Here is an 11,459-nt window from a genome sequence, read left to right as displayed (position 1 = left end):
TTGTTTTTTGTTTGCTACATCGTATTGGCTGTACCGTGAGACCGCTTTGGGAGGTCAACCAATGAACGTGCAGTGGTATACGTGCATTACGTCACAACAAAGTATTAATACTGGCCTCAACACCCTCCCGACACGACTCGTTTTTCTTCTCAACGGTCATCAACTGCGACCTGTCAGCTACGCCGATTACTTTTTTTAATCAACCGACGTCCTAAAGGTAAATAATATTGTCTTGCTGTGTGGATAATGTTCGTGAATTCGTTCTAATAACTGAATATGTGTCTGAGAACGGCGTTTCTAATTAAAGGCATTGTTTAGCAAACATGCTAACCGGTCGACCTGCTAACGTTAGCATTAGCTATAAATAGAACAATGGAATCTCTTACGGTTGACGTTTCTAGTTAAACGTCACTGTTTAGTCGCTAAAGTGAAACACGACCTGGTAAACAAACCAAAGGTTAGCGAGAATTATCCGTATTCTATACAGAGCTTTCCATTAGATGAGCTTCGTACACGTAAGCTAATGTTGCTTAAGCCAAATCGAGGCAATGTCGTCTGGGGGTGAAATGAGAAGCTGTGAAAATGGCGAAGTCGAAAAGCAAAGGCTGGCTGTCTGGTGTAGGTGCCGAGTGTTTTGACGCTGCTGTCTCTGGTCGGAGCGGGCCTCTCAATCTGTTAAATCGGTTGTTAGTGGTCGAGACTCCATTTCTAAGCAGAGCAAACATGATCAACGTCGAGTCGCTATTACGATGACTTATTTCATAGATTATTTATATTTGGTTGACTGAGCACTGATACGCATTTTGGAGCAAACCCGACGCCTCCCAGTGGTTACAACCTGGGGGGAGGGGAGCTGTATTGTGGGCTAGGTTAGCATCTTAGCTTGACAAATAACAACGGATCCGTGCGGTTACTTGGCTACGTTTTGCTACGATTAGATTTGGACATCAGCTGTCACGATTATAATCTAGGTTCCTTCACTGTATTTAGCAAGTACGACATGGCCCGTACCAAGCAGACTGCCCGTAAATCTACTGGAGGAAAGGCGCCAAGGAAGCAGCTAGCTACCAAGGCGGCTAGGAAGAGCGCCCCGTCGACGGGGGGAGTGAAGAAGCCCCATCGTTACAGGTGTGTAGTAGCGTTGTTTCATAAACTATTAACATTAAACAATTTTAACCCTTTTTAATATTTAGCACTAAAACGATTTGTTGTCTAGACCTGGAACTGTGGCTCTGAGGGAGATCCGTCGTTACCAGAAGTCCACAGAGCTGCTCATCCGCAAGCTGCCCTTCCAGCGCTTGGTGAGAGAAATTGCCCAGGATTTCAAGACTGATCTGCGCTTCCAGAGTGCTGCTATTGGAGCTCTCCAGGTAAATATGGCATGGAATTAAAAGTCATGTAGTCACTGTACAAGATGGAGCATGATAAATTGTGGTTTCTGGGACCTCTTCATGCTCGTTTTCTTTCAACAGGAAGCCAGTGAGGCCTACCTGGTGGGTCTGTTTGAGGACACCAACCTGTGCGCCATCCACGCCAAGCGTGTCACAATTATGCCCAAAGACATCCAGCTGGCTCGTAGGATAAGGGGGGAGAGGGCCTAAACAACTAGTGGCAACATTGTCAAGACAAATAATCCTATTTATCATACTTAACCATTTTTGTGGACATTTTATTTCTTGGGTATTTTTTATAAGTTTTCTTTTTTTTGAATTTTGTATTTTTTAGACTGGGACAATTCAGTCATTCCACAAACCAGAGTACATGTAGGATAGTTGGAAATGTTGTGTAGTAGGAGTATCTGCCTATTCCATAAGTCATGACTACATGTTACAGCCATCATACCACCCCTTCAAGTTCTTTGTGGGTATCAGGCTCCTTCTTCTGAGGATGGAGATGTCTTTGGAGTGAGGATGAATTATCTTCTGTGGCGTCCAGGGTTTTGTCACCCATCTTCCATTTACCACAAAATGCCAGCATGTCATGCAGGTTTCACTGCAGTGCAGAGTATTCGCTACTACAGAGGATAGTCTGTGCTCAGTGGCAAGGAGCATGGCAGACCCCCCCCCCTGTATTTTTCTGGACTGCTTTTTACATGTTTTTCAACATAAAATCTTGGCAGCTACATTTAATACTATTTATGAAAATGTTGTCACATGGATGTCTTTCTATTAAAGGTCTTTATGAGTAGAAACCGTTGTTGTATTCAGACATTAATGCAGTGTGATTTGACAGTGGCTTACATTTATTTACAAACACAAGGAGTGAGACCAGTTTATGAACTGTCATACAAACCATTCAGTATGCTTGAAACCAGTAGCTGTAAAAAAAAAAAAAAAAAAAAGGATTTAATGTCTGTGAATATAAAATGAAAATTTATATAAGTTAAAAATCAGTTATATAAGAGCACATGTTTTGCCTCACCAATACGACAGACAATCTCTTCACACTCCTTGATGTTGCTGGCTCTGAGTGCGACACAGCAAAAGCCTGTTGACTGAGGGGTTTCTGGGGAGTCTCTGAGAACAGAGCCAATCAAATGCTTAGATGACATCAGGGTCCAGCCAATGACGAGAAACTAGGGTATTACGTCAGATGGTAATGGAGGGGGGTTACCTAAACTACAGCAGGGATGTATGTATAACAAATGTGACAGAAATGGCCATATTCTTGGTATCTGATGCACAATGACTTTGTGTCTAAATTTGATACTTACGCTACGCAGAATGCGAATATTGTGTAGTCTGGTTGACCAAATCTCCCCACACATGAAATCTCTGGATAGTGATGCTCGAACAGCTCCTGGGGAAACAATTATTGGTCCTTGTCAAAAAATAGCAAATACTTGAACACCAATTATTGCTTCTGACAGACCTATATTATTTACCAGTTTACTTCTTCTGTCAGTGCATGTCAAATGTGTTTCCTTCATATCTAAGAGCACCTCCTAAGGGGGTCAAATGACACTGATTGAGCGCATGATGGTATTGACACGTGTTTTGCAGAAAATAATGACAGAATCTGCAAGCCAGCATGACCTGAGGAAAGGAAGTGTTAATTACCTTGCTAGGCAGGTTTTTCTGCAACACTTGTGGGATGGCCTGCTGCAGCACCTCCTTGCCTCCAAACTAAGAAAGGATAAGACCAGATAGATCAGATACTTTACAGACTAGCACACGTATACGCAAACACATTAAATTATAAAGCAAACTGATTACCATTCCAATGTTTGTTTTTCCCAAGAACTGCACTATGTACACAATCCTGTTAAGGAGACATGAGTCAGTGTCTTAATGTCAAGGGTGCACCTGGCAACATGTTCCTTAAATCATCCTGAAGGATTCGGTGACCAACTTGCCTTCCCTCTTTGAGACACTGTGATGGAGAGCTTCTCTGGTCCTTGGAGGTTGACTGCTGGGAGGGAGCAGGACCAAGCTGCAGGGTGGGGTTCTCCACCCTCAGGGCCCGCAGGAGTTTGATAAGGGGTCGGTACACTGTTCCATCCTGAGCTCTCCATCGCAGAACGCCGATGGACAGGGGGCAGCCTTTCAGCCGAGACAGAACCACCCCTGCCTTGGAAAAGAGAAAATGTATTGTAGCTCTGTGTACAGTTACAATTTTTTTTTTTTTTTACTTTTTAAGGCTTGCGCAGTAGCAAACATAGACACAATTTTGAGAGTAGCAGATTATTGAACAATGCAAATGCTAATTGGGTTTGTCAAGGGTGTGCCTGGCCACTGTCTCACGGGTTGCTGTAAACAGGGCTGCAGTGGAACCTTAAAGATGCCCCGCAGAGTTGTGGGTTTGGTGTTGCTCTTAAACTTGTAAAATGCAATATCTCTCGAAAAAGATATGTCAAAATATCAAAACAGGCCATTTACTTCTTTCAGTGTTTAGCACCTGTTTAGGATTCAGTTTCGACCTAGTCACTACTTCAAACCACACCCACACTCGTTTCCTGTATTTCTCGCTGATAAGAGCTCTGCTCAGGTCGGGTGCAGCTAGCCAGGGAGTTGCGTAATGCCAACAAACTACATGTACTAATAAAAATGATGATGGTGTAAGTTGTTCCACCTAGCTGGTGTCACAAAACAGGAAAATCAGGAAGGTGTCTATCAAGCAGGCTGCACACAGCAGACTTAATAATCAGGCAGCATAAGTGAAAACACCGTCTGAGTGTTTTGGGCCTCGGACATACGCCTTTTCACATGAATCATTTTGACATGTTACAATAGGAAAGGCACAGGAGTAAATAATAAAAAAATGAAGATGTCTGAGTTCCACTTAGATGCTTTATTGTCAGGGTCCTGGTATTGTTCATGTTGGCTCACTGTAATGGTGGCACCTGAATATTGGTAGTGTTATCAGTAACACCTGTGCTTTTCCTGCTATGCCAAATGTATGTCTGCTGTGAAAAAGGTCCTCTGTAATGTCCTCTAACATAGCATGGAAGGTGAGCTTTTACATAACAAAGTCAGGCTGGATGTAACGTGATGTGGCGTGCCCAGAATTTGGCGTTTTTCTTATAAGACGGACCTCATCAAATGTAAGGGCTATATATAGCAGCTACACTGTGGTGACACAGAGACAGTGGTTTAATATATAACGCTGCATGTTTGAGGATACCTGTCCACACTTGGAATTCCTCAGTGAGGTCCCATTGATCTCATCAATAATGTCCCCAGGACAGATAAACTTGTCGACGTGAGCCTGACCACCAGGCATCAGGTCGAGCACGAAGACGCGTCCTCTGAGATACCTGAGAGACAGATGGAGAGACAGAGGGAGACAACGCAGCAGGTTGGATACATGTGTTAATGAGCAGATAGGGGCTACTTGATAGAAAGAAAACTGTTTGTAGAGGAAGATACAAACCTCAACACCATCCCTACCTCCCGACAGGGCACCACTTCATATGTCTCGCACACCTGGAAACATACACAAACAATGAACATAACGTCTCTAAAATTCCATTGTCTTGCAGTAATGTGTCGTCTACAGAGACTTTTCCATGCATTTCCAGGGATCATTAAGTCCCACTGGCCACTAAAACCATAATAATATTGTTGTGATGTTGTCAGTGACTAAACAATAATCATTGTTTTTTACCGGAAGGAGCCAGCTCTCATCTAGAAAACTGCAATTCTGTGTAAAGAGACCAGAGGTGGTTATTAGTGTAGCGGTTTTGTAAGAATGGCTGCTTTCGCCAAATGATAGTTGGCATTAAATTTGTCAAGGTTTTATTCTGGAGGAAGATGCTGGATTCCTTGTGCATATTGGAAATGGCCAGAAAAGCACATTTGCAGTTTTTAATATTTAGAATAAAGGAATTGCTCAGACCTTCATGTCCAGTTTAAACTCCATGTGAGAGAGGACCAGCAACAGCGACATGAAAGGCTCTGGAAGAGGGGGAACACTGTTGTCGGTGTTGGATGCTGAATGGCAGTGGTGACAAGAACTTCCTCAGATTTGCTCAGCATTTAACAATCAGATCAAGTAAAAAGCCTCACCCACAAATTCCTCATTCCTGAGGATTGACATTGCCGGGCTGTACCACTGGAGGGGAGAGAAACAGACTTACTTACATTTCAACCGACACTAGCAATGGGCATGATTGATGGGCACTTTGCCCAGAGCACGCAACAGTGCCAGGAAAAGACACCGAGCTCTAAACATATTGCATTATAGAAACAGTATCCGGTCCATGTATCTGACCTCCAGGACTCTGGGTGTGTGCAGCAGGTGTGTGATGAACTGCGGCAAAGCCTTGCGGCTGAGGGCCAGTCTGAGCAGGTAGCGGCCTCGGCCCTGAGCTGAGAGCAGCTTCCCGCAAGCTCTGGTCTGCTCCACCACCAAGGACAGAGCGGACAGCCTACACACACACACACACACACATCAGCAGAGGCAACAGGAATTAACAAGACCTGAAACAGCGCTACTTCTATTAATGTTTATTATAGAGCACAGATATAACAAGGTTAAAAGTGTTTATCTCACACTTCCTGTCAGATAATATGTGCGGGATGTTGTTACCTGCCACAGGCATCTTGGTGGGTAAGCTGTTCAAAACACTGCCAGTAGTCTCTGTGTACCAGACTGATAACTGGCTCTGGGAGAGATCAAACACACACACTGAGTCCATACTGCAAAAACATATTTTCCATGTAGTGCTCCAGCTGCTCTCATTAGGATATTAAAAAAAACAAACAAACAAACAAACATAAAATTCAGCCTCACACTATTGTGTTTTCACCCATTAAACCACATGAAGCATAAACTAATATCTTAAAATATGTAGTTGTTGATGACAAGTTTGCAATATAGCGACATGTTCTCAGCAATTTATTGCTAAAGAACAATGCATTTTAACAAATGTGTCCAAATGTGACCACATGTAATGGTGGCACTGACGTTGGAGCCCCTTCCTGAGGACCAGCTCCAGCAGCTCACAGCAGGAGGCGAGGTGAGGGTTGGTGTCTGTCACCATCTCTCCATCTGACTGCAGGTTCAAGACACACACTGGGAGGCAGGGGAGGAAAAAGCAAAAACACAATTAACAGTGGCCACAAATATACACGATTTTCATGCAACCTGCGTGATCATCGCCATTTCGCACATCAACACTGTCACAGAAGAGGCGCTGCAGAAGATACACGCAGGTGTTGTTTATGTGAAAAAACAACGCTTTTGTCCGCAACAGAAATAGAGCTCATATGATCCAGAGTCAGACAGTCGTTTGTTTTAGCCATAAAATGCGCATAACCGGACGATCAGTCGGCTGCCTCTGAAGCTGAAATATTGATCCAATAAAACCACGTTTGCACGACGCGTTTATTATGGATGCTTACCTTTGAGAGTGCCGAGTAGAGGGTCCTTTGGTGCCATGTTGAGGGGCTCAGCTGTGATCGGAGGCAACACACGCACCAAGCCTCCTGTCATTCAGGCTCGACGATCACACGGTGATCACACTTCCGTGTAGCTTACGAGACACTTTCCCATTCCTGCAACAGACGGACAGAGAGGCGAGACAGCAGTGTTTGGTTTACTTTGTCTTTGATCAAACAGCTGCAGGCTATAGGAGCTTATAGATGCTCCCTGAAATAAGATGCATTGTGATACTAAGTGTGTATATAGTGTGATATCTCCTGTTCTGTTTCCGAACAGAGAAACGCCCGTGCTGCCTTCAAAGACTCATTGCAGGCCATGTTGTCTGTAGCTTTGCATCCAAATTCCAATGACCCGTTAATGCGTTTTCAGTGGTCTTGTAACAGCGTTTTAGTTCACGCAAACAAACCAAAAGAAAGGCAGGATGTGAGACGACCTGGGAGAGAAAGTCTCCCCAGCTTCAGTGGAGCAATGGCGACCTCCAGCGGCTCTCCCGCCATCCTGCAGCTGAGCGGAGGCGGCGGCAGATTAGAGCGCGCGCTCCGGCTCTCGTGCCGCAGTTGGGAGAGTGAAGGAAGCGGCGGGTCTGTGAAGGATGGCGGAGCACTGACTCAGTCCGAGTTAGGTGGAAACATCACGGAGGAAACGTGTAAAGTTATCCACGGAAAGGAAAAATTCACCCATAACAAGGTCAGAGTTCATTTTTTTTCTCACAGAACGTCAGTTTTGATGGAGAGAAACGCTTGGGCTGTGCCGCTGCCGATAATACAATAATTTGCTTGCCTGTCAGCTACTATTGTCCTTTTTTTCTTTGGAAAGCACATCCTCGTGCGCACGAGGACAGTTCATTTGTTCATTTGTAGCATTAACATGTCATGCCACTTAACCTGTATGCTAAATTATATATTTTGTCGCCAGCAGACAGTAAAAACAACCAAAAAAACTGTACAGCTATTTATTAACGCTCTTTGTGTTGGTCTAAAATCATGCAGCTCCCCGTGCGTGAAGCTCTTTGTCTGTGTTTGATGCTGACAGGCAGGGTTAGGATGGTCTGTCAGTCCCAGTATAGAAAGTCACTACCTGTGTTTGTACAGCAATGGCACCGGTGATAATCCCGGATTTATTCTAATCTTCCAGCTCTTCTCCACCACACACAGCTCCTCTGCCACCTACACCCTTCACTGCCCAAAATAAACCCCAACCAGGAGTCAATGTGTTTACACTTCTCCCCACGCTTTGATGGACAAATCAAGTCTCTCCCCGCTTGTTTGCTCTGAAATCTGTTTCAAGTTGAGCAACAATGCATCGACTTAATTAGCGAAGAGGCTCAGTGACACAACTCTGCATATCCTCTTCTTCGCAGCACGTGTCAGGGCCTCACTGGGCTAAAGTTAACATGGACGGCTTGAACCTCCACCACCTATTAAATAAGGGGAGAAATCTGCTGTGTTTTAGTAAGTGATGAGTCTGATGCTGCTCACTTAAAGGTAAACTTTCAGTCCAGACTGTCACCCCTTCAGCTGAATGTATTTTCTCTGCCAAAGTACTCAAACTCCCAAAAGCATATATGCTCTTCAGTCCTTGGAAAGTCAGTGCCAGCATCCTTTGGCTCTGCTGCCACCCCTACATCGCTGAAAGAGCAGCAAATCCCCTCAGCGCATCAAACCGGCGCGCAGGGGCGGACTGCTGAATCGACAGCAATCTGGTCCAACAATCCCCCGCACCCTCCGCAGTGTTTCAGAAGGGCTCTGCGCTGCTGCCTCAGATCTCCTTGGGAACAAATTTCCAATTTCAAGGCCGTGATCAAGATGCATCGACCCACACACGTCAGGAAATCCTGTTACTGTGCAATATTTTTTTTTTTGCCTGTTTCTGCATTGTTTCTCTCTTTGCCGCTCACTTCGTGGCTTTCTGTGGGTGTGTTGAGTGGGTGGGCTGTCTCTTTTCACTCTTCTACCAATGTGTGGGTCCTCTTTTCTCTCCTCCTCCTCCTCCTCCTCACCTAATGATAGCTCAGAGTGCCAAGTAATGAGCTCTCTGTGGACTTCCAGTGCAGAGCTGTGATGAAAGTCCTGCAGTGCCTCTTTCTCCCTCTCTGCACACATACATACCTTTTGCTACCTCTGATAAATTACACATTTCTGCTCTCTCATCGATTTGCGTGGGCAACGGGAGCCCAGTCAGCTGCACTTCAGCTTTAGCTCTTGACAGAGTGAGTGCCAGCGTACTAAAGCTCTTTATTATTGTACCACAGGGCATCTCCCTCATTCTCCGGCTGCCAGCATGATGAAGGACTGCCTGCAGTTTCTTATCGAGCCGGCCAAAAAGCTCAAGATCCGACTTAAGGTACGGGTGTACGACTCTGTTCTCTGTTGTGTGTGATTGCACCATATTTGCTGTGAGTGTACACGTTGCTCCAAAATGTACATCAAGTCATATTATTCTCTCTTTTTATCTTCTGTTGCTTTGCTCCAGGAGTCTCGTAAGCGAGTGAAACTTGAGAAGAAGGAGCCGCTGGTGGAGAGTCAGTTATTTATTATGGAACTGGCCCGAGAACTCAACAAAATTTGCCAGGTAAGCTCGTCTTCTCTGTCCTGTCTTTCTGTCACAGACGAACATGCTTCTACAGTATGTGTCATCCGCAGTTTGATATGTATATTATAACCGCAGAGGTCAAACATCCTCGGCCACATCTGGACCAGTGAGGACATCTGGCCGGCCAGTGTGTGCCGGGATTTCATTGTGGAATGGGCTGCTGTGTTGGAGAGGACTGTACAGGTACGTGCGGTCTACTGTTGGATCAATAACTTGATCAGCTGCAAGCCTTCTGGATGTTCTGCTTCTGTTTAAGAGTAGCGCTGCAACCGCCACTTATTTTCATTATAGATTCATCTGCTGATTAATTTCTAATTTTGTCCAACCGAATTTATTATGATATAAAACTGCACTTTTTCGCTGCTTCTGCACAAAAATGAGGCAATTCAAAAAACAGTTGCTGTTAAGTTTTCTGTCGATCGACTAGTCGTTGCAGCTCCGCTTTAATGTGTGTGTTTGTTGTTCAGCCGAGGATCATCCTCTCTGACTACCAGCATGAGAAACCAGAGAAGAAAGACTGGAAGGGACACCTCCTGTGCATGCTGGAGGCGGGGGGCGAGTGCGACATGGGGCCCCACAAAAGAGTCATCATGGACTGGACACGGGAGATTAAAAGCAGACCTCAGGTGACTATAGGACACTGGACGTTGAGGATACTGTGTGCCTGCGCTTTCTGTTGATGACTGGGTGGCTGGTTCGTGATTAGAGTCTGACCCAGTTCCCTCCTTGCATCTGATAAAGATGATTAAGCTAAACCCTGCCCTTGACAATCATCTCATCATACTCAGAGCTGTGCTGGAGCTGTGATCACAAGTTAAACACTTCAGCGAGTTAACACTGACCGTGCTCATTGTTTCTGACTCTGTCACTCCAGCCCACCGTCTGGCCGGGCGAGCCTGTGCTCATGATGCTAGACGACCTGGAGTTCCAGTGGAAGAGGGGTCGTCTGCCCAACCTGCTCCCAGCCATGGAGCTCGTCATGCTGGCCGTGCTGAACGCTGACAGCCCCATCAAGGTCTGGACGTCTGTCACAACATTTCCCTGATTAGATTGTGTCGAATATTCGTCATGATCCAGCACCAACGTTTATTTTCTCCACTTGAATCTGTTACCGGTGACAGGATAAACAGTATGCTCATTTAATTTAATAAAAAAAAGCTAAAAGGATTGAAACATGATACATTTGCATGATGCTATCAGGTCAATAGTGTAAACAGTGTGAAGCATTATGTGTACCTGCATGACACCCAGTCAGGTTAATCCCTTCACCTCATTTCTTAACTCACCTTGGCCTGATTTGTCTTTATTGTCTGCCTTTTATGTGTGTGTGCTTAGGAGGACGTGACAAAGCAGTGGCTGGTGAGAAAGCAGAGGAGCCAGAAGATCGGTGAGTGCATATCTCTTGTTAAACTTTGGAAAGTGTTAAAGATAAAGAGCAATTGTCAAAACCCCACCTTTAAAAATGCATGCATGTGTGCATACAGCAGCACCGTCGACTCAATCAACCTCTTCAGCAGGAGTGAAACTTGATGAGTCATTAGATCTAATCAGGATCGATATGTGATTAAAGGATAGTGCATGAAAGCAGGTGGGGAAAGGAGCATGTGGAGGAATTTGGGTCATGAAAGAAACTCTTGATTGTCTCCTTCTAATCACTCTGATCACTTTCTTCTTACAGACGCTGTCCGCTACATCCCCCACAGCGGTGAGTAGAAACCCTGACTATTGTTGAAACGAAGTACCCTGAAACTAAACCACTGTGTCACTGACAGGGCTGACGTGATCTAAAATCTGATCTATATCATAATAAACTGTCACCTTTACCTTGATAATGATAAACCCAATAATAACCTTTTTAAATACTCCAATGCATCATATATTTTAACTTGTGTTGGCTCACTTCTGATGTTTGTTGTGATTAATTACTGTATGACTAGTTAATTATCTGTCACTGGCTGTGGTAGCTATCTACAGTTTAGTCA

The 11,459-nt window shown here is 44.8% G+C and overlaps 3 protein-coding genes across 3 annotated transcripts in view; 2 read left to right on the top strand and 1 right to left on the bottom strand.

The window, feature by feature from the left end:
- Positions 1-97: 97 nt before the first annotated feature.
- LOC121624573 (histone H3.3A) lies at positions 98-2,210 on the top strand. Its single transcript, XM_041962341.1, has 4 exons — positions 98-217; positions 991-1,128; positions 1,217-1,370; positions 1,473-2,210. Exons 2-4 carry the CDS (start codon positions 1,001-1,003, stop codon positions 1,599-1,601), a joined length of 411 nt encoding a protein of 136 aa, XP_041818275.1. The 5' UTR covers positions 98-217; positions 991-1,000; the 3' UTR covers positions 1,602-2,210.
- Positions 858-7,276, bottom strand: si:ch211-250n8.1. The gene is made up of 16 exons (XM_041962339.1): positions 6,846-7,276; positions 6,409-6,516; positions 6,031-6,106; positions 5,713-5,869; positions 5,508-5,553; positions 5,338-5,396; positions 5,107-5,142; positions 4,873-4,925; positions 4,624-4,756; positions 3,356-3,570; positions 3,216-3,261; positions 3,060-3,125; positions 2,885-2,944; positions 2,714-2,799; positions 2,422-2,516; positions 858-2,317 (listed from the first exon to the last, which is right to left on the bottom strand). The coding sequence occupies exons 1-16, from the start codon at positions 6,934-6,936 to the stop codon at positions 2,283-2,285; spliced, it is 1,362 nt and encodes a 453-aa protein (XP_041818273.1). The 5' UTR covers positions 6,937-7,276; the 3' UTR covers positions 858-2,282.
- The window catches only part of zgc:194990 (uncharacterized protein LOC568410 homolog), a 6,407-nt gene continuing 2,090 nt past the window's right edge, over positions 7,143-11,459 (top strand). Inside the window, exons 1-8 of the mRNA XM_041962340.1 lie at positions 7,143-7,572; positions 9,137-9,228; positions 9,358-9,456; positions 9,553-9,660; positions 9,945-10,103; positions 10,352-10,492; positions 10,813-10,864; positions 11,156-11,182. Of these exons, the coding sequence (XP_041818274.1) occupies positions 9,166-9,228; positions 9,358-9,456; positions 9,553-9,660; positions 9,945-10,103; positions 10,352-10,492; positions 10,813-10,864; positions 11,156-11,182 (649 nt within the window). The 5' untranslated portion in view covers positions 7,143-7,572; positions 9,137-9,165. The remainder of the gene's footprint in view (positions 7,573-9,136; positions 9,229-9,357; positions 9,457-9,552; positions 9,661-9,944; positions 10,104-10,351; positions 10,493-10,812; positions 10,865-11,155; positions 11,183-11,459) is intronic.

This window comes from Chelmon rostratus, chromosome 21 (genome assembly GCF_017976325.1).
Source record: "Chelmon rostratus isolate fCheRos1 chromosome 21, fCheRos1.pri, whole genome shotgun sequence".
In the NCBI taxonomy this organism is placed as follows: Eukaryota; Metazoa; Chordata; class Actinopteri; order Chaetodontiformes; family Chaetodontidae; genus Chelmon; species Chelmon rostratus.
Note: the sequence above shows the minus strand (reverse complement) of the source record. Positions and strands in the feature narration are given on the sequence as shown.

What these genes read in the sequence shown, in the direction of transcription:
- LOC121624573 (XM_041962341.1), top strand. Translation starts at nt 1,001, where the DNA reads ATGGCCCGTACCAAGCAGACTGCCCGTAAATCTACTGGAGGAAAGGCG. An exon ending in AAGAAGCCCCATCGTTACAG is followed by an intron (nt 1,129 to 1,216) that starts GTGTGTAGTAGC and finishes TTTGTTGTCTAG; the next exon opens with ACCTGGAACTGTGGCTCTGA. An exon ending in CTGCTATTGGAGCTCTCCAG is followed by an intron (nt 1,371 to 1,472) that starts GTAAATATGGCA and finishes TTCTTTCAACAG; the next exon opens with GAAGCCAGTGAGGCCTACCT.
- si:ch211-250n8.1 (XM_041962339.1), bottom strand. Translation starts at nt 6,936, where the DNA reads ATGACAGGAGGCTTGGTGCGTGTGTTGCCTCCGATCACAGCTGAGCCC. An exon ending in TCTACTCGGCACTCTCAAAG is followed by an intron (nt 6,517 to 6,845) that starts GTAAGCATCCAT and finishes CCTGCCTCCCAG; the next exon opens with TGTGTGTCTTGAACCTGCAG. An exon ending in GGAATTCCAAGTGTGGACAG is followed by an intron (nt 3,571 to 4,623) that starts GTATCCTCAAAC and finishes CTCTTTTCCAAG; the next exon opens with GCAGGGGTGGTTCTGTCTCG.